This window comes from Vipera berus, assembly GCF_964194415.1.
Source record: "Vipera berus genome assembly, chromosome: 1".
In the NCBI taxonomy this organism is placed as follows: Eukaryota; Metazoa; Chordata; class Lepidosauria; order Squamata; family Viperidae; genus Vipera; species Vipera berus.
Window position 1 is genome coordinate 292,538,163 of NC_138202.1, and position 21,495 is coordinate 292,559,657.

Consider the following 21,495-nt stretch of genomic DNA (forward strand, 5'->3'; position numbering starts at 1 on the left):
AATTAACTGTTGAATCATGCTGCCATTTTGGGCATTGTTTTCTGAGGGGATTCAGGGAATGAAATAAACGGAGGAATGAATGTTTGCTCACTTCTGCACTAGAAGAAGGAGACAGGAATAATATCATATCAGTGGATTCTACTACCCATCTATGATTCACTTGCAAATTTGAATATCATTAATGTCAATAAAGAGATAATAGTATGCTCATCAGATAAACAACTGCAATCATCCAATATATATTTAACAGCATGATTTAATGAGATGTGGACTGATGATCTGCCTACACAGCTACAGAAGACTACAACATTGGCACCTTAAATCAGATTTGGGAATCATTCAAACAGCAGTTCAATAAACAAGCCACATACAGGTGTTGTTGGGGTGGGTTTTTTTTGCAGCCCTTGTCTTCCGCACATGTGTGAATTGGCAGGTAAAGGTGCTCAGATTCTCACCCTGAGATGCTTAATAGTTCTTTGTTCTTTTTAACATTACTTTACTCAAGTTATGAAGCATGTATATTAAAGATTAATAGAAAGAAGTTAACATCTAAGGTGTATAAACACTTCCCATTCATTTTTAAATTAAAAAGTCAAATTAAAAATGGTATTTTGATATATATATATATTACATCCAGCTTCCCATAATAACATTAGCTTTTACACTGCCAGGTTTTTGTTGCTTAGGAATAAAGTTTAAAACTTCACTAACTATAAAATCTAGGTGGATAATCTTTCAGTTTTTGTCACAGGCAAAGCCATAAAGTAGGAGATCTGATTGATATATCTACAGTAAAGGCCTATTCTTGGAAGGATTCTAAACAGTTAAGTGTTTAGAAGAAAATATTAATTTCAGGGTAACAGTTATCCCAAGTTGAGATATTCCAGCACAAAAACTTGCAGAATTTTGTTGAGGTTGTCAATAGTTGGTTTGTCAAGATTCTCTTCACTGTCCTCCATAACATGCCATACTCTAGGGAAAGGTGATGGTATCAAGTGTAGGATTGGGACACCTGTTGGGATAAGAGAACAAAAAAAATGAAGAGTAGGTCTAATTTTCGAAACAGCTGAAAGCACGATGGTGTTAATGTTCTAATCTCATTATTTAGTCTACTGAATATTAGAACATTATTAAAACTCCATTGCTGCTAAAATTGTAAGAACAATTAACATATCATTTTTGGCAAAAAGTATTTTAAACAACAGATTTTGCCTATCACGGATAATAGAGTATTTTGAAGTGGGATCTATCTCTAAACATAAATATTTTAAGCATGTAAATAGCAAATCCACTTTTCACCTCTAGAACAGGCATGTCCACAGGCAGAGGCAAATGGTCTGAACACAAACTTTTCCTTTTGTATGTGCCCTTTGTGGACCCCTGGATATCCTAAAGGGCAAGACTTACTAACACCCTTGCTCTAGAGAAGAGTATTTGGAGCAATAGACTGAAAAGTATATACCCTTTGACAAAATTATTTTGTATGTGAATTGAATAGACATAATATTTCATTTACATTTCTTTTTATGTTTATATGATACTGGGTTGATGGAGTCCTGCCAATGTATTTACTTTTATTTATATTACCATGCTGAAAAAAAGATCCAAGATCCCTTAGCCTATCATTCACATTTTCTCTCTCTCTCTCTCTCTCTCTCTCTCTCTCTCTCTCTCTCTCTCTTTTTTACAATCCAAGATGGGATGAGAAAAGAAACAATTGTGCAATATCTTTTACCATAATTATAGTCACTGCCTTTCTTGTATTATTTTCTCGGTATGATTTGTCAATAATAAAATGAGCCACATTTTGAAAAATGGGTTTGGGGCCAGATCTGACTCTATAAGAATGAATGTTTGTACAATTCCTTAAGTCTAGAGAAAGATTTGTATAGACAAATGACACTTGTATGTATATTGCTGAATGTCAATTAAAACACATTTTGAAAAATCCATACCTCTTCTCAAAAATGGAATATGGTCGTCCTCAACTGGATGTCGACGTAAATTACTCCGGAAGTACTGCCTCTCAGAAGAATAATTATTTAGCAAACCCAAATCATGAAGGTTTTGTTCTGCAGGGTTTTTTTAAAAAAAAAATAGTAAGTTGTGAATATCAAAGTGATTTTTTTAAAAAAGCTTTCAATCTGTTTAAAACATTTTGAAGCAATTAATGAATTTTCCTTATAATTTTATGCAACCTCAATGCTTTTGAATGCAAACTCATTGTTATGATTGCTACTGTATCTCAGAAAATGACCTCAGAACAGATATTTACTTAATTTGTATTTTACTGTTTTGGTAGCACTTGTATAGTTTTTATCTTAATCAACAGAATCCACAATGATTTTAAAAATATATACATAAGTGGCTAACTAAATTCTTGCTTCTTCTATAATGCACGTTTTTGTTTAAACATCCCTTCAAGGGGAAAAGGTGTTCATAGCAACACCTGTGATGTAAAATTGTAATAGCATGTTATTGCTAGAAATACTCTACCATATAAAATTAGAAGATCCCTTTACTAGTGGAACTGATATATTTTGTAAAATTAAGTTCTTACCAATGGCTTCAAGTCTCCCAACCCATCGAGCTGTGTTCAAAAAGTAAACAGGAAAAACAGGATTTCGTGCACCAATTAAATCCAGCAACACAAAAAGATCCTATGGGAAATCAGTCAAGGTTAGCCCTTAAATGCCACTCCAGAGCTTTACCCATAAGAGAATGATTGTCTAAAATCAGTGAATGTTGACAATTTCAAACAAGTATTTCAAGAGTCATACTTGCTGTACATACTGTATATTGTTGAATATAAATATCTCACTGAGATTGAAATCTTCTACCCACAAACCTTAGTGTGACTCTTATTGTAATTAGTAAGGACTTGATTCTGACTAATAAATCTACAAAGACTCCAGATGTGAACTGGGTTTTAATGGCATACCTCTGCATTTGTTTTATCAATTAACTTCACCTTTGTCTGTTTTATCCAATTAGTTTTTATTGTAAATTGTATTATTTTATTCTGTTGGTGGCACCATGATTGGAATACAGTATTGTAGGTTAACTCTGCCCACTGCCAGAAGTTCGATCCTCACCAGCTGAAGGTTGTGACTCAGCCTTCCATCCTTTCAAGGTCAGTAAAATGAAGACCCAGATTGTTCAGGGCAATATGCTGACTCTGTAAACCGCTTAGAGAAGGCTACAAAGCACTGTGAAGCGGTATATACATGTAAGTGCTAGTGCTATTCTAAATGATAGTTTAGAAAGTCATGCTTGCAATTCTTTTCATAACCCTAATCATATTTAAACCAAAGAGCATAGATTCCATGGCTCTTTATTCATATCCTTGAGATCTAGGAGTATGGCTTCAAAAGAACTGAAATTTTTGGGATTTTATAGGAAGGACTTGGTTTTGTGCTAGGAGTAGTGATTCTTTCACTGCAAAATATTGTTCCTATAGGAACAAGCATTATTTATCAGTACAAAAATAAGAGCGCAATCTATTTTATTAATTTCATTAAAGTTTGTACTAAATTTGTGAATGTGCCATGTTATTAACTTGGAGGCCATGAAAGTGATCTGATATGATCTCCATGCAAGGGTACAAGTGGCTCTTTCTGTTGCCAAAGATAGAACTCTCAGCCCTGCATGGTCTCCTCTAAATCCAAGGACTCAAATATGGGGGACCTGCTCAAGACAAATATCAGACTCAGGAATCAGGAGCAATCCAGCACCAAAGGCTGACTGTGCTAGCAATAATCCGGAACAGATGCAGAACAAAATAAAACACAAATGTTCTGATCTCAAGCAGCTTGTTGTTGTTGTTAGTTGCGAAGTCATGTCCGACCTATCGCAACCCCATGGACAACGTTCCTCCAGGCCTTTCTGTCCTCTACCATCTTCTGGAGTCCATTTAGGCTCATGCCTACTGCTTCAGTGACTCCATCCAGCCACCTCATTCTCTGTCGTCCCCTTCTTCTCTTGCCCTCAACCTTTCCCAGCATTAGGCTCTTCTCCAGTGAGTCCTTCCTTCTCATAAGGTGGCCAAAGTATTTGAGTTTCAACTTCAGGATCTGGCCTTCTAAAAAGCAGTCAGGGTTGATCTCCTCTAGGACTGACAGTCTGAATGCCTTGCAGTCCAAGGGACTCGCAGGAGTCTTCTACAGCACCATAGTTCAAAGGCCTCAATTCTTTGGCGCTCAGCCTTTCTTATGGTCCAACTTCCACAGCCATACATTGCAATTAGGAAGACCATAGCCTTGACTATACGCACTTTTGTTGGCAGGGTGATGTCTATGCTTTTTAGTGTGCCGTCTAGATTTGCCATGGCTTTCCTCCCCAGGAGCAAGTGTCTTTTAATTTCTTGGCTGCAGTCCCCATCTGCGGTGATCTTGGAGCCCAGGAAAATAAAATCTGTCACTACCTCCATTCCTTCCTCATCTATTTGCCAAGAATTGAGAGGGCCGGATGCCATGATCTTGGTTTTCTTAATGTTAAGTTTCAAGCCAACTTGTGTACTCTCCTTCTTCACCTGCAACAAGAGGCTCTTTAGTTCCTCTTCACTTTCTGCCATTAGACTGGTATCATCTGCATATCTTATGTTGTGTAGTGAGTTCATTGCGCAGGAATGGAGATGAGGCAAGTGAGTTCAGCAATGGTCATGTTTATTTGCTTGCAGGATCTGAACTGACCTGCAGCCTGCAGCAATTTATAGCCTGGCCCCTAGGCGGCAGCCAATAGGTTTAAAGCAACCTATTGCCGCCTAGGGGCAGCCAATAGCAGCACCGGAGATGGGGTGTCTGAGTTGCTGGGAGCCATTAGCAAGCTCCAGCTTACCACATGATGTTACATTTAAGCGCAATACATAGCACCCCTCCCCTCTTAGAACGAACAACATCATAGCAACAATAAGCAAAATAATACTAGTTACAAGATTTAACACCAGAATGAATAGGCTCCCATTAACAGTACAATAAGACAGTTAACAACATCATAGCTCCAATATTATTCCAGCACAGCAACAGTCAACAATACATACAATATTACAGTTCCTTTATTTTACAATATAGTCTGCTAAATAAGCAGGAGGCTTGCGTGCCCTTGTGGATCGCCTCAAGGTTTCAGTCACTTTCTGGTCTACCAACTTACCCATCGGGTCAGGCAGACCAGTGTCCCTTAATGCACTTGAGTCAAAGGAATTAGATGCTCTCTGGCTGGCCTCTCCGGGTTGGCCCACCCCAGAGTCAGATTGTTCAGCAGAATTGGCACAGCGGTTGTTAAAATCTGGTTGGCTTGCTCCGTCAGGGGATCCATGTTGCACTTCTGGACTCCCCTCCTCTACACCCAATTCCTCATTGCTTATGAAGGAAGAGTCTTGATAGTCCATGTGTGGGCTGGCTTGGCTGCAAGTTTGGGGACTTTGGGAGGGACTTATGACGCAGTCCTCGCTTAGTGGCCATTCTGGAAACCATTTTCTGAGTTGATCAATGTGGTGTCTGACGAATTGCCCTCCCTCCAGCCCCACTTCGTAAGAGAGGGGACCAGATGATTTGGTAATTTTACCAGGAACCCACAGATTCCCATGTCCATAGTTTCTGGCCCATACCCAATTGCCCACTTGCAGCCCCCTTGGGGGTTTTGGTCGAGAGGCTTCTGCTGCCACTCTATCTGGATGCAACCTGTCCAGTTTAGTGATCAGTCGCCTCCCCCAACGAAGTTCTGTATGACTTTTGCCTGTAGCAGTGCAGGGCATAGAATGCTGGCAAAGTAAAAAATCTGCCAGTCTGTGATGCCAGTCCCCTGTTACTATGCGTTTAAGTGACTCCTTCATGGTCCTCACCATACGTTCTGCTTGACCATTAGAGGATGGGTGAAAAGGGGCAGACATTGCATGCCTGATAAGATTTGCTCTTAGGAAGGCCTGAAATTCAGCAGCAGTGAATTGGGCCCCATTGTCTGAAACTAAAACATCTGGCAACCCATTTGTGGCAAAGAGTTTTCTCAGCACCTGGATGGTCCTAGCAGTAGTCATGTTTGCAACTGGGATTACTTCAAGCCATTTGGAGTGGCTGTCTACTACTATGAGGAAGAGCTGCCTCTGAAAGGGCCCAGCGTAGTCTATGTGAATTCTAGACCAGGGAGTGTGTGTCTCCTCCCACCTGTGAACTGGAGCGTGTGGCATTTCAGGCCTTGATTGCTGGCATGTATAACATCCATGTACCTATGCCTCAATGTCCTTGTCTAGGCCTGGCTACCAAAGGTAGCTTCTTGCTAAAGTTTTCATTCTGACAATGCCTGGATGGCCTTCATGTAGTGACTGTAAAACTATCTCTCAGTGATGAGGGAATTATGACTCTGTTCCCCCATAGGATGCACCCTTTGTGAGCTGATAGCTCGTGTCTTCTAACAAAGTAACTCTGGAACTCAGAGCCTGGCCTTTTATCTAACCACCCCATGTGTACCCATGAAAGCACTGTACTAAGTGTTTTATCAGTAGCTGTTTCTGCAGCAATGTCCCCAGTGTGGAGGGGAAATTCTGGCAGGTCCTGAATGGACAGAATTCTGGCCACAGGGGCTGGGTCTGGTTCTGTTAGTGGCAGTGGAAGTCTGCTCAGGCCTTCAGCATGGCCCATTTCTTTGCCAGATTTGTAAACCAGCTTAAATGTGTATGCAGACAGGAAAATAGACCATCTCAGCATTCTTGGGGAAAGTATGTGGGGAGTTTGTTTGTCTGTTGTGAAGAGTCCCAGCAGTGATTTGTGGTCTGTGAAGACTGAAGTCCCTGCCATATAAATAGTCATGGAATTTTTTAATTCCTGCTACAATGGCTAAGGCCTCTTTGTCAATTTGAGTGTAGTTACACTCAGCAGAGGACAGTGACCTTGAATAAAATGCAATAGGGACTTGTGTTCCATTCCTTTCTAAATGACTCAAGACTGCCCCCACCCCATAAGGAGATGCATCACATGCTAAACAGACTGGTTTAGACTTCCTAAAATGAGTTACAGTAGATTTAACTGACAATAGTCCCTTTAGGGCCTGGAAACTTTTCTAGTGAATGCTGGTCCATTTCCATGGAGCTTTTTTATCTAAGAGCCTGTGAAGAGGCTCTGCCAATGTGGCCTTGTTAGGCAGAAACGCATGGTAGAAATTGAGGAGGCCCAAGAATGCTTGTAGCTCTCCTTTGGATTTAGGACTAGGAGCCAATTGAATGGCCTTCACTTTGGACTCAGCAGGGTGAATACCGTTAGCATCAATTCGAAATCCCAGAAATTCAGTTGAAGAAACCCCAATATTACATTTACTCTTTTTTAATTTGAGGCCTGCTTCATGCAACCTTTGTAGGACAGCTCTGAGCCTGCTGGCTAATACCTCTGTAGATTCTCCAGCAATTAGTACATCATCAAAATAAGGGCAAACACCCTGAATGCCTTTAAATGTGCGTTCCATGATTCCCTGGAAAATGCCTGGAGCAATACTAACCCCAAATTGTAAACGCTTCACTTTGAAAGCCCCCCTGTGAGTCATGATCGTCTGAGCTGCAGCTGTGGCCTCATCGACCGGCAATTGCTGATAGGCCTGTGCCAAATCTAACTTTGCGAAAATAGTGCCCCCTTGCAAAGAAGCTAAAAAGTGGTTCACCACTGGGACAGGGTATGACTGTTGCTTAAGGGCTTTGTTAATAGTACATTTATAGTCTGCACATATTCTAATTTCTCCGTTGGCCTTGAGTGGTGTTACTATAGGAGTTTCCCACTCCCCACCATCAACTTGTTGTAAAACGCCCTCTTCTACAAACTTGTCTATTTCTGTGTCAATTTTATGTTTGAGGGCAAAGGGGACCCTTCGAGGCTTAACCCTAATGGAGACCACACTGGGATCTAGCTTGAATGAAATAGGCGGGCCTGTGTATGTTCCTAGAGCTGAGTCAAATATGTCTGCAAAGTCCTTGCAAACTGACGTTAGATTCGCAGCTTGTGTCCAGTTGATACCAATTACTTGAATGCCTAAAGCATCAAACCAATCAAGTCCTATTAGATCCGTTCTCTGGCCCCCTACTACTATGACATCAGGTGCCCATAAAACCCTTTAAATTTTACAGCCAAGGTGGCTTCCCCTTTAACTTTGACTTTAGCGTTTTGAAAATCAGTTAAAATTATGTTGGCCTTAGCTTGGCCCATTTTCTACTGCGACTGCACACGAAATTAAATATGTCCAGGTAAATAATGGAGACAGCTGAGCCTGTGTCCAACTCCATTTTACAGGGGATGCCTTGTAGCTCCACCTGAAGTTTAAATTTTGGTTTGAAGGGATGTCAAGCCCTGGTGTGGCATACACTTCTGCGGCTTTTACAAAACCCCACACTAAATGGTCCCTGGGCCACGGTACCTCTTCTGGTCAGATCTTCCAACTGGTGTTTCGGTGGCCGGTCCCTCTGGCGAGCTCTGCAAACTGCTGCAATGTGGCCGGTTTTGCTGCAGGCCCTGTACGTGGCTGACTGGAATCTGCAATCAGCATGTTGGTGGCTGCCGCCACAACCTTTACATCTAGGTAAGAGAACTGCCTTGTAAGTAGTCTCTTGTTGCTTGCTGCTGCGGTGCTGTGCGTCGGGCTGCTTGTGTAGCTTGTTGACTTCGGCATCTTCTTCCTCTGATGATTCCTCTGAGCATTTGGCATCCTCGTGGTGGACTGTTTCTTTGTGTTTCATTGTTTTGGCGAGCTAGACTGTTTGGACTGCACCCCCAGCGGCTTCGTCTGCCATGACTTCATCCTGGGCTTCAGTGAAGGTTAAATTCGGTCTAACAAACAGTCACTGCTGCAGCGTTCGGATTCATAGGCCACAGACGAGCCGGTCTCGCAGTTGCTCTTCAACGTCCGCAAATTTACACAGGCGTGTGGCCTGCCTCAAGGCCGCGATGTATTATGACGCGGTCTCATCGGGCTGCTGCATTCGCTGTTCAAATTTGTAATGCCAAGCAATCACCGATATCTTCGGCTGGAAATGTTCTCCTAGCTTCTTCTTAAGCTCAGCGTAGGAGACTGATTCCAGTGGCATCGGGGTAAACAGATTTTCAGCCAGGTCGAATGTGGCTGGGCCGCACACACAGAGTAGTGTGGTGACCTTCAGCCCATCTTTTGTGACCTGATTTGCCCAGAGGTAGTTTTCTACCTGGGACAAGTAGGATGGCCATCCCTCCGGACGCTTAATATCGAACTCTCACAGCCTTCCGACCTTAGGCATTCTTCAGGTCTTCTTGGCTGTTTCCTGCGTCTTCTGATCCTGCTTCTCCAATGCCAAGGGACTGATCCACTGAGCACGTGGTTGCTAGTGTGTCTGGCTAGCCGACCGAAGGGGGGGGAATGCCTTTTCCCGTTGGGCGTTCGCTGCCTCTCCCCTAGTGAACTTCAACTCTTTCAGAGAAAAAAGGATCCCACCTTCGTCGCCAGAGTTGTGTAGTGAGTTCGTTGCGCAGGAACAGAGACGAGGCAAGTGAGTTCAGCAATGGTCATGTTTATTTGCTTGCAGGATCTGAACTGAGGAACTGAGCTGCAGCCTGGCCCCTAGGCGGCAGCCAATAGGTTTAAAGCAACCTATTGCCACCTAGGGGCAGCCAATAGCAGCACCAGAGACAGGGTGTCTGAGTTGCTGGGAGCCGTTAGCAAGCTCCAGCTTACCATGTGGGGTTACATTTAAGCTCAATACATAAGATCTTAGGTTGTTGATATTTCTCCCGGCAATCTTAATTCCAAGTTTTGATTCATCTAGCCCTGCCTTTCTCATGATGTGCTCTGCATATAAGTTAAACAGGCAGGGTGACAGTATACAGCCTTGTCGGACTCCTTTCCCAATTTTGAACCAATCAGTGGTTCTGTGTCCAGTTGTCACTGTTGCTTCTTGACCCGCATATAGGTTTCTCAAGAGACAAATAAGATGGTCTACTCCCATCTCTTTAAGAACTTGCCACAGTTTGTTGTGATCCACACAATGAAATGCTTTAGCATAGTCAATGAAGCAGAAGTAGATGTTTTTCTGGAACTCCCTAGCTTTCTCCATGATCCAGCGTATGTTGGCAATTTGATCTCTAGTTCCTCTGCCTCTTCAAAATCCTGCCTGTACTTCTGGTAGTTCTCGATCCACATATTGCTGGAGTCTATCTTTTAGGATTTTAAGCATAACTTTACTAGCATGTGAAATGAGTGCAATGGTGTGATAGTTTGAACATTCTCTGGCACTGCCTTTCTTTGGAATTGGAATGTAAACCGATCTTTTCCAATCCTGTGGCCACTGCTGAGTTTTCCAAATTTGCTGGCAAATTGAGTGGAGCACTTTTACTGCATCACCTTTTAAGATTTTGAATAGCTCAGCTGGAATACTGTCACCTCCACTAGCTTTGTTGTTGCTCAGCTTTCCTTCACTTCACATTCTAAGATGTCTGGCTCGAGGTCAGTGACCACTTCATCATGGTTATCAGGGACATTAAGCTCGTTCTTGTATAGTTCTTCAGCTACTTGACCTAAAAACATGCTGTGAACTCTGGAGCAGAAGAACATCAAGAAGCAAAAATGGCAATTGTCTTAATTAAGTCTTGTCACACTAGCTAATATTAATGCAACTATCAGAAGCTGGTTTTTCCATTGGGAACAACTACTCTAACTACAGATTGGCATTTTTATGTCACTAAATCCTAAGTGTTATCTGAAGCCTGGGCTTTCTGAGTATTTTCCATGTCACTTGGTTCACTGGACTGTGCTTGATATTTGGCTTTGGACTCACAGATAAGATTTTGCTTTCTTGTTAGTGTTCTGGTGTGTCCATGTGCTTGCACACATCGGAGCTCTGCCTGCCAAAGCCTGTAATACTTGAAAACTTGAAAGTAAACCGATTGCAACCAAACTTTTTGTGTATGTTCAGCCTGAAACAGGACAGATCCCTTGTAACGATCTCCTGTCCCCCAGATAATCTCTTCCTGCTCAACAGATACACTTGAGAGGGGGGGACTTCTTCCCTCCCATTCACTAAGCAGCCCCCAGCACTCTGAACTTCCCCTCTGAAGACCACATTTAAAGTACAAATTGCAAACTATTTTTATTTCTCTTCCAATCTTTTCTTTCTGTATAAGCTTTCTTCCCAATCATAATAATATTTAAAGAATTGGACTAATAGGAAATGAATGTTACATAAAACCTTTGCATAGTTCTGCCATTTTTAGCCCAATATCCAGTATTTGTAAAATTTTCACTTACAATGCCTTGCGTCTGATATGTATTCCTGGCACCCGGTGGATGAGGAGTAGATGACATTTTCTGGGCCAAAGATCTGGAGCCATACAGGGAATCTGAAGGGGACCATCGCACAAAAGCTTCTTCACCGTCAAAGAAAATAAGCTTCAGAGAAAGATCTGCCTTGGGTGGTAAGCTGCTTTGCTATCGAATGAGAGGGAAACAGAATGGAAAGTCAGTCACCTTACTTAAAGGTAAAGGTTCCCCCACACATGCGTGCTAGTCGTTTCTGACTCTAGGTGCCGGTGCTCATCTCCGTTTCAAAGCCGAAGAGCCAGCGCTTATCCGAGGACATCTCCGTGGTCATGTGGCCAGCATGACTTGACGCCAAAGGCGCACGGAACGCCTTACTTAGGATCACAATAAATACAGGAGAAACTTGAAGAAAAAGCAAATACCTTCAGAAAAGAAAGCTGTCTATCCAAGGACCTTGCCAATTCTAGCATCATTGCACAAGGCACAGCTGAGTCGGTGGCTCCAACAAACACTTTACCATCCAGTTGTGGTGGGAAATACTTTGAGTCATAATGGCAAGCAATCACCAAATGGCGCTTGGCACGGGGATTGAGAGTACTGATTATATTTGAGAAAGTGCAGTATCCATAAGGAGTATGGCTCTGAAATTTGTCTTCTTCAACAAGCCAGCCAGCCTGTAATCCTTGTAGGCGATGCTTGATATGCTAAAATGTATAGAATCAAAAATCAGTAGTAATCAATAATGTTAGGTTTTAAGTAAGTCCATGCAAATCAATCCTGCAGGTGCCAACAAATTTTCTGAAGAAGATTAACATTTTCCCCTGAAACCTACTATTAAAAATGTTCATTCACAGCTTTGAATACATTTTTCTTTAGGAGACCTTTTCAAGCAGCCATACAGTCTACTGATAATTATCAATATATCATTATAATGAAGCAGAACAAGTCTTCCATTTCACACTGGAATTCTGTTTGTATACACAAAAGAAAATTTTGGACTGAGTGAGCTATCAGCCTTTTTCAACATGGTAACCTTTCAGATGTAATCAGTTTCCATAACTTTCTGCCAGTTCACCTGTTATCTCTAGCATCTAGGACCAATTATCAAATACATCTGAAGGGCATCAGGCAAAGAAAATATAATGATAATATGTTTACGCCTTTTTCATTTTTAGCTTTTTAATATGAGAATGATTCTTTCAGAATGCAGGTACATTCACACACACACACACACACACCATCTTGGAGTCTCTTTTTCTGTACTTCATGTTGCACAGGAGGGAATCAGAGAGGTAACTATATATGGAAGAAATATAAAAGTTTTGGCCAGTTTGAGCTTTGAATAAGAGTGCTTTTGCAGTGAATATTACAGAAAGAACTAAAGGAAAATCAGGATGAGAAGATTCTATATTCATTACATTTTCTTCATGTTCATAATTTCAAAAGGAATAGAAATTTTTCAAAATATGAAAGGCATAGAAATGGTTCAAAATATGAGAAAAGTGGACTTTAGTCAGCAATTCCAGATTGAAATGCAAGACAGACCTAGGAAAGAGGTTCTCAATCCCAGCTGCTGTCACTTAATATAATTACTGCTCCCCCATTTGAGGATATATCTTTGGATGTTTCTTTAGTAATATGTTTTCTCAGCTGCTCATTTCTATAGCAGCTCAAGAGTTGCTGCAATCAAGGCCTAAGAGAGCCTTCATTAACTTACAGAACATGTTGATACTTGTCTGTAAGTAACAGGCTTACAATGGCTGAAGGATACAGTAGTTAGAAAAATGTGTCCTCTATAAAATCAAACCTATGCATTGAAAAACAAGATTTACTGCTAATCAGAATGAAACTACAAAAGACATAATTATGTATATGCATAAAGACATGTAATAAAAAGAAGAATTTTACTTTGCCATCTTTCCTTTTGTGAATTTTTAGAACAACAATCTAAGTGCCATCATGTTAAGCTCTATGTCCATGAAAGGTTCCCAATATAGCCCATCACAAAGTAAACATTTTGCAGCTTTTATTACTTTTACCTCAGAGGGTTTGAGGGGATAGAAAAGGAAAAAAAATATTACTATGAGAATGAAGATGTATTTTAGGATATGGACTAATACCAGAAATACATATTCATAGGTGTAAATTATCAGTGATATCTGTGGTCTGTAAGTGCTAATTAGCTATTAGTTGTTTTGTTCTGAGTGGCAAATAAATTTAATAAATAAATAAATTTGGGATTGGAGATCCTAATATGCAGGAGACACTTTAATTAGATTTGTCATTTTCAGTGGAATCAACATTTGTCTTACTAGAAACTTTATTTTTAGATACTGTACTGTTCTTCTCCAGGAACAGTAGTACATATTCTTCCCTGGATGTTTTTAATTATTGCAGAATTAGATATACTATTTTTGTTTAGGCTATTTGTGAGCAGTCTCCTTGGAAACAAGCAGTTAGTAGATATTCTTTGAAAGAGTTTATCTGCCTTTTTTGCTTCATAAATTGCAGATCATCAAGCTTATATATCATCACATTCCAACTGTACTAACAAGAATCACCATCATTTTTGGACATTTCCAATTTATCAGAATTTAGCATAATAAAGATCCTGCATACTTGTGAATATATTTTGTGACTGGAAAGTACAGCTCTTCTCCAAGATGTAATATATTAGTTGCTAGTGACTATTTGCTGTACTGACATTAGTGCTGACAACGTATTTCCTATTCCAGGAACATTAACTGTGTTTCAATTAATGGTTACTAATTCTCACACCTGAATAATAAGCAATATATCTTAAAAAAATGTGGGGGAAGAGGAAAGCAATAGAAGAGTTATTGGCTTTGTGTGCTGTCTCTAAACCTCCTGTTTGGAATCTCTAATTTGTTATACTATGACATAGAAGGGTGGATTAGATGGCCTTTGTCTTAATTTAACAAGGCTTTTAAAATTTTCTTGCAATTACCTCTGTGACAAGTCTATTGCAGCGTTCCTATTCTATCTTCTCTATGCCTGTTGAATTATTTTGCCTCTTTCAGTAGTTACAACCTGTTCTGACTTACCTGCCGCACAGCATAACTCCCAGGTGAACCTGGATATCTCTCAATCATGATTGGATGAAGGTCATTTTGCCACATGCGACTAACATTTGTCTGTGAGGTGACTTGTAGGATACTAGTTGCATTTAAAATGGTTGGGCGATGGGAATACTGCAGAAAGAATTAAAGGAAAAATCAGGATGAGAAGATGTTATATTGCATGTCACTTTACATCTGTGATGGAAATATTCAGATAAAATAGTTATTATCCATTTTTATTTTTAAAATGAAAAGTAGCAATAAGGAGCTGTTATCCAGAGTTTAATCTTTTGGCACACTGCGTGGAAATGTATGGTATTTCTGTGAAGTATTTACATATACACATTCTGTGCATAAAATAAGGATTGAAAGCATTTATTAGTACAGTAATTGATTCCTATTCTTTATTAAATCTTTAGGGAAGCCATAGTGCCACTTAAAATTTCTTCCAGAAAGTAGAGGTTATTTTGTACCTCTTCCTAAGGCTCAGTTCTAGCACATACTAATTTTATGTATTAATTCATATCCTTCCTTGAGTATTGGAAGAAAGAAAGATACAGTTTGATCCAAGTCCTTTTCTGAATCTGAGTATTTTTAAAATCCTTCCTACTGTAAATTTAACATTCTGCTAAAATTATGGATTTCCAAGAAATAATGGAAAATATACCAAGAGACTTTTCTTAAGGGCAACTTTATCAGAAATGCATATTAGCCAACAGAGTTTTTAAGTGCAATGAAGATTAGACTGCTTGCAATTAAAAAAAATGGAAAAAATTAAAATTAAAATGTAACTCCATTTTACCTGCCAAAAAAAGTTGCATAGAAATCAATAAAAGAATGACTTTGATAAAGTAGTATAAGCATTTATCAATCCCAGTTTGTGTCCACTGAAAGACAAAACAAGATACTGCTTTATAATCATGCTGCTGCTGAAGGAACCACTCCTTTGGCAGATAGATAAACAGATAGATGAGAGAAGTAGTCCTTGACTTACCACCACAACCACATTTGATTATGACTATTCATGTGACTGTGGGGATGCCATCATGTAAGTGTGAGGACCAGTTGTAAGTGTGAGGACCAGCTGTAGCACTGAAAAACGTAACTTACAACTGGTTCTCATACTTACAACTGGTCCTCGCACTTATAACGATCATGACATCCTCACATTCACATGAATAGTCATAATCAAATGTGGTTGTACCTGTAAGTCAAGGACTACTTCTATCTTTTGTACGTCGAGGAATATCTACACACAGCTTCAATATAAATAAAGCCAAATTATTACAAGACTGTTCAATTCCACAAGAATCAATCCAGTCGCTTTTCAGCTGACTACTTAAATTTATGTAAATCCAAATTGTAAAGTTTACTGAACTTTTTTTTTGCTTTGATACCACCCTTTGACTATACTAGGTGGTAAGTCCCATAATAAATAAATATAAGTAAACACCAGTCATCCAAACACTTTCCCCCTTGGACCTAGGAGAGATAGAATTAATTGAAAATGTTATACATTTAATATTGAACTTCAGTCTTTTGAACTCCTACTTAGCAAAACACCAGGCACCCAGACAAATTTTACATTCTTTATCTATTGTCTTGATAAAAATCTGAACCTGACATATACAGCTGCAAAACTGTTACCTAGTAACAATGACTTGCAGCAATGTGTTATCCTCAGTCTAAGGAGTAAATTGATGTTAATAAAGTTCATTGTACGTTGAAGTTATATTAGCCATTAGATGTTATATTTCATAGATGCTCTTATGTGTATGTACTCTTGGTCTAAGACTATAATAACTATTTACTTAGTGTACCAAATATTTGATTAAACCCCCCCCCCCCAATATTTCAGGTAAGTAGAGCAATCATTCAGTTCAAAGAAAATCATTTCTATTTCCATTTAAAGAAAAAAGGATGTTGAAATTCTCCAGTTATAGAATATACAGGCTGCCTGATATGAACATTTTTACTATGGTAAATTGAATATATGTAAACATAATTAATAATACACATTTACCAAATTAGATCCAGGCTAAGGTAATTGTTTTAATATAAATTAAAATAAATACAGAATAAATCTAACCAACATCCAGAACAATCCTCATTATAAAGTACAATCCTCACATGTTTTATACATAAATATTTTACCACATAGCTACTGAATAGAAAATCAACTCTCAGCAATTCTTCTAATCTGAATGAAAAAAACCAAATGCAATATTCCCGAGAACGCACTATTCCAAATGAATTAAAAGGCGGATTATTTGAATATTTTGTAATAAAGGTTTCTTCAATACAATATGGAGAGAGAATTGCTCCTATTTTCTTCAACATGAGGATGCTGAAGTTTGATTAGCAATATTGGGGGGGGGGGGTTTGGGGGAGATCCAGTATCCAGTCATGGACACCATTTGTCCTTTTCTCTCTTTGTGGTCTTCATATCATATCAGATTTCCCAACATTATTTGATAATATAGGTGTGTGGGTGCTTTCTATGGTTCACATAATTACAATTATTGCCATTCTTTGCCAGTCAAATTTGGGGGAAATTATCTTAGTTATATTTCAATTTGCTAATTATAGTTATATTTATTATATTTAGTTATATTTCAATTTGCTAATGCACTCCCAGGGTGCATCTGGAGACCTGGTTTAATGTACTTTTTTCCAGTTTGTAAAGCAGATCAAAATTATGCCAGTATAATTTGCTGTATCTACATAGTCAATCTTGACTCTGTGTCTACAGTGAAGCTGGTAGGTGGTGCTGTCTTAATAGTTTACTGCGGGGTAAGTTAAAGTGCATTGATTGATGGATTTTTCTGCTGGCAAGAAAAATATCAACCAATTACTTCCTTTCGCTGCAGCTAAGGCTGGCAGATGACAGTGAGGTATTGCAATAGAAATTCTATCATTTCTGCATGTGTATGGGAAATTGATGCACATACAAAAGGCATTGAGCTTTGATTGCAACACATACCTGCTATCTTACATTTTGACTCTTTCCTCGATCACCTCTATTCAGACATGCCTTTAATTATGCTTAATGAGGCAACTTTGAGACAAAATTAAGGAGATGTGTATGATAGCGCCTTAAGTGGGGCTGCTCTTGAGGAGTATCCAGATGTTGCTATTAATGCAAAATGTAGGAATTATGCTGTTAATGAGTACAAACGGTATGAGGATCTTATCATGATTGTACTGAAAGGTCAGCAGTATTTGTTATTGCCTACTGTACTTGATAAAATGTAAGCCATCAGTACAAAAAGACCTTAGGCTTTTTATTTAAAGGCCTGGATTTCCTGTTATGCACCTGCTGTGATTTGCAGGTAAGCCCACATTATTTCCGGTAAGGAGAAGGGAGCCTTCTCCTGTTGCTTCCAGGCTCTGATATGACGTCCCCCGCATTCTTGGAAGGATTTAAGTAATTTATAGTTTGAAGATGCTTCTCTTCCATAAGACTTTCAACTGTTCATTGATTTTAGTAATAACTTCAAACGCTTGCCAGAGTAAAATATAAAACAAAAAAAATGAATAAATGCATTCTTTGCCAACCAAAGCTAAGCCTGTTTCTCAGGAGACATCCCTCCATGGCAAATTGAGTGCAATTCTCATTATGCTCTGTTTGAAATCTGCCCAACTGACCAGCCTGGGATCTACTCCTCTGTAAAGATAGAGAGGATCAGAGTACTGTATTTGCCCAATAGAAAGTTCCAATTTTGCCTTTTTTCACCCCTGATGGAATTTGAGGACCTCTCATTTGTATTAGGTCCATTGTTTGGATACTATCTCATCAGGCACTGACCCACTTCAGATTTCTTGGCTTCAGCAATGCTGCTGTATCATGTGCCTTTAGACTGTGCCCATCAGTTGGTGAGAATGCTATTTTCCTCTCTCGTGCCTTAGGGCCGTGCTGTTAGTGCAGCTGGGTAAAAGACGTTTATTTGTACATCAGCCTTCCAGATCACTTATTTTTATGACACAATTAGCCACCTCATCACCTTTATTAAAAAAAAGAGGTACATCATGCTACCGGATTTCTGGCCACTCCACAAATAAGAATAGCAATAGAACAATGGTATAACACCAAAACGTTCAAGCCTCAGCCACCCCAATGCCCCATGCATCGTATTATCATCAAAAAAGAAATAAGCAGAACATCTAGATTCAGTCCATATAGTATCAACCCTGTGAACTCTTAAGTTTCCTCTTTCCGCTATGTATTCAAAATGGACAGTGATATATGTACATACTTAAACGGGTGTTAGGTACAAATATGTGTATGTATATAGCATGTGTGTTATGTATGTGTATATGGGTAGATGTATACTTTCTTTTGAGATCAGGCATCAGAATTTCATTTTTAATGTGTGCCAGTCTGCGCAAAGTAAAAAAAAAAGACAATAAAGGTCATCAAAAAGAAATAAGAGACACTTTCCCCCTTTCATTGCCCCCAGGCCAAAAATGCTGACCCACCCCCCCCACAGACATTGTCCCCTCCCGGCTGTACTGTCCCTGCTCCCTTTCCCTTCGCGTCCTGCTGCACCCACAAAGCAAGCCACCCACCTTCTCCTGAGTCCAGTCCGCTCTGTCTTCTCGGCCACCCACATGCTGCGGGAAGCCCGGGAGAGGCAAGCCGAGTGCCCAGGCCAGGCAGAAGAATGCCGCCGCCTTGCTGTCCCGTCTCTCTCTGGCCATGCCGTTGCACAAGCAGCCCCCCCCCCACCGCTTCGGCTGGGCAGGTGAGGCGGCTGCCGGTTGAGGAGGCTCGCTTGCGCCTCAGCGGGAGGCAGAGTCAGGCAAATTGACGGGCGCAACGGGCGCAGCGTTGGCGAGCAGGCGCGCGACGGGACGGCGGCGGCGCTGCTTCGCTTCTGCTTTCCTGAGGCGCTTTTGGCTTCGCGTCCAGCTTTCTGTCTTGCCTTGCCTACGTAACGCGGCGGGAGAGATGCTAATTCCCATCCCAATCAGTCCGCCGTTCCCCCAGGAGTGGGTGGGCGTTTTGTCCCTGGCACCACGTCAGCAGCATCAGGAGGACAACAGATGACTAATCCCGCCACTTTGGGTTGGAGCCAGAAGGAACAGCCACCCCCCGGTCCCCGTTTCCTTCTGGGTTTTTTTTTCCCCCGGAAGCGAGCGGGGCTTTTTGATTCTAACAGACTCGGGAGACGTTTTTTCACTGATAAAAGTGAGCAGCGAGGCGCGCCTCGTGATTTTTTTTTTTTACTTTAAGATTCCTGTGAAGTAATGAATCAAAGCGTGTTCTGTATTTCTCTTGAGTTATTTGTTATTTCAGACCGATCAGCCTGCAAAACTAGCGCACATTTATAGATTATTTGAAGGATATACTGTAGGATTTGGGAGACCTTTTATTAGTACTTTTTTTTTAAAAAAAAGAAGAAACAATAGCGGCATTACTTAATAAAGCTCTTACAAGCAGCTTAGCAAACGCATTGAATTCCTCCTACTGGAAGTTGGTGCCCTTCTGATGTGTTGGAGAACAACTTCCAGAATTCCCAGTCAGCACGCTGGGAATTACAGTTCAACTTGTTTGGATGGTTGCCTGATTGTGGAAAATTTCTCCATAAGCTTTCATAAATTGGATTCCAGTATAAGTTCCTACGAAATGTTTACCTTTTTATTATGCTAACATCATCGTTTCAATGGAAACTTTTTTTCTCCTCCATTGGAAGCTCCCTGTCTCAGTCTTTTCCCAAGCACAAGTATGTATATTATCAAATCTGGATTGCAAAAATCCTGATGACCACTAGATGGTAGCAAAACATTAATGTTTTCTGTAAATCTTTGCTGCTATCTTCTAAAGCCATCAAAAATGCTGCTTTCCATAACTAGTAGCTCCTGCCTATGGGCATAAATAGTGAGCTAGGCATATGATAAAGCATGTGGCTTTTAAAGAGACAAGGGAAGCTTAGTTTTTTTTCCATTCCATGGACAATTGCTCTCTGCTCTCATTTGGCTATCATAGTTTCCTTTTTATAAAAAAGGAAACAAAAAGAAACAATAGTATCAGTTAGCCAAAATTTGTATATCGCTCAGTGTGCTGGATTCCACAGTTCTACTGGGCAAGCTGGAAAGTTCCTCAAATAACTAATATGAATTCACAGATGTTAAGCTAAGATCCGTTGGTATGTCAATCTTGAATAATGCCCCTAATGTCTGAGTCACTTTTGTCCAATTATAAATTAACTGATCTAAATAAATTTCCTACCAGCTTTTGGACGCAGAAACAGGAGGCTAAGAAGCTGCAAAAAAAAGGACTGCTGTAACACCATACCTTCTTTTCTATTATTTTTACGCATCTGCTCTGGAGGAGCTTCTTTGTATATGTAAAAGGGGGACAGCAGATGAACGAAAGTAGACAGAGAATTTCTCCATCTCTGTCAGTGGCTTCAATTTAAAGAACCACTGGAGTTTTTAAACATGTGAATAAAAAGAAGTAGGGCACTGAAACTAACCAAGATAAGATAACTATTCTTCAGCAAACTAGGCGTGCTTTCTGATTGCTGAGTTGCTTGGCAATGTATTATGATGCCAGAAACCCAACATTTTAGTTTAATCCAAAATGTAGTATGCTTCTTTGTAGCTTAGCATATGGTATAAACTCAACCACAATTTGTAAGCCACAAACATTGTATTAAAAAGCATTGTTTATTGAACAGTAGTTTAGGATATTATATGAGCACAGCTGGGTAAATAACTTCCCCAAGATTCACACCAGATGTACCTTTACATGTGGTGTAAAAACATCAGCTGTCTTCCTCCTCTGGGAGATAACTGGACATATACAAACTATGTAGATAGACTGCTTTGTATACATTTCATGCTGCAAAAATATATTTAGATTAAATGTTTTCAATAAGGCCATCCAAACAGATTTTAATTGATGCCCTTTAACACTGTTGCTTCAAATTATTATATCACATTCAGTACAGTAATCAGAACTCACCACTGGGAGTTGGGTATTTCCCTCCTAGGTAGATAATTTTCATTGTTGTCAGAAAATTAGAACAATCACAAAAGAAGGGAGGGCCATTATCCAAGCTGCAGCTGAGCTGACTGCGATGTGTTCAGTAATTCTGATTCATATCCTGTTATGAATCCGGTTGCTTTAATGGGATTGAAGAAGTGCCAGGAT

The 21,495-nt window shown here is 40.0% G+C and overlaps 1 protein-coding gene across 2 annotated transcripts; it reads right to left on the reverse strand.

Moving 5' to 3' along the window:
* Positions 1 to 238: 238 nt before the first annotated feature.
* Positions 239 to 21,424, reverse strand: QPCT (glutaminyl-peptide cyclotransferase). 2 transcript variants are annotated; one of them, XM_081313315.1, is made up of 7 exons: positions 21,307 to 21,424; positions 14,322 to 14,468; positions 11,679 to 11,960; positions 11,245 to 11,424; positions 2,561 to 2,660; positions 1,956 to 2,072; positions 239 to 1,012 (listed from the first exon to the last, which is right to left on the reverse strand). In XM_081313315.1, exons 2-7 carry the CDS (start codon positions 14,394 to 14,396, stop codon positions 864 to 866), a joined length of 903 nt encoding a protein of 300 aa, XP_081169441.1. In that variant the 5' UTR covers positions 14,397 to 14,468; positions 21,307 to 21,424; the 3' UTR covers positions 239 to 863. The 2 variants fall into 2 exon arrangements, with proteins under 2 accessions (XP_081169441.1, XP_081169440.1); XM_081313314.1 differs by lacking the exon at positions 21,307 to 21,424 and adding an exon at positions 18,906 to 19,317.
* Positions 21,425 to 21,495: the final 71 nt, after the last annotated feature.

Bases quoted from the DNA above. Each gene is read 5' to 3' on its own strand.
- QPCT (XM_081313314.1), bottom strand. From the start codon at position 19,037: ATGGCCAGAGAGAGACGGGACAGCAAGGCGGCGGCATTCTTCTGCCTG. The intron at 2,661-11,244 runs GTAAGTGAAAAT...GATTTCCCATAG, and splicing joins CATATCAGACGCAAGGCATT to GATCTTTTTGTGTTGCTGGA. The intron at 1,013-1,955 runs GTATGGATTTTT...TTATCCCAACAG, and splicing joins TATTCCATTTTTGAGAAGAG to GTGTCCCAATCCTACACTTG.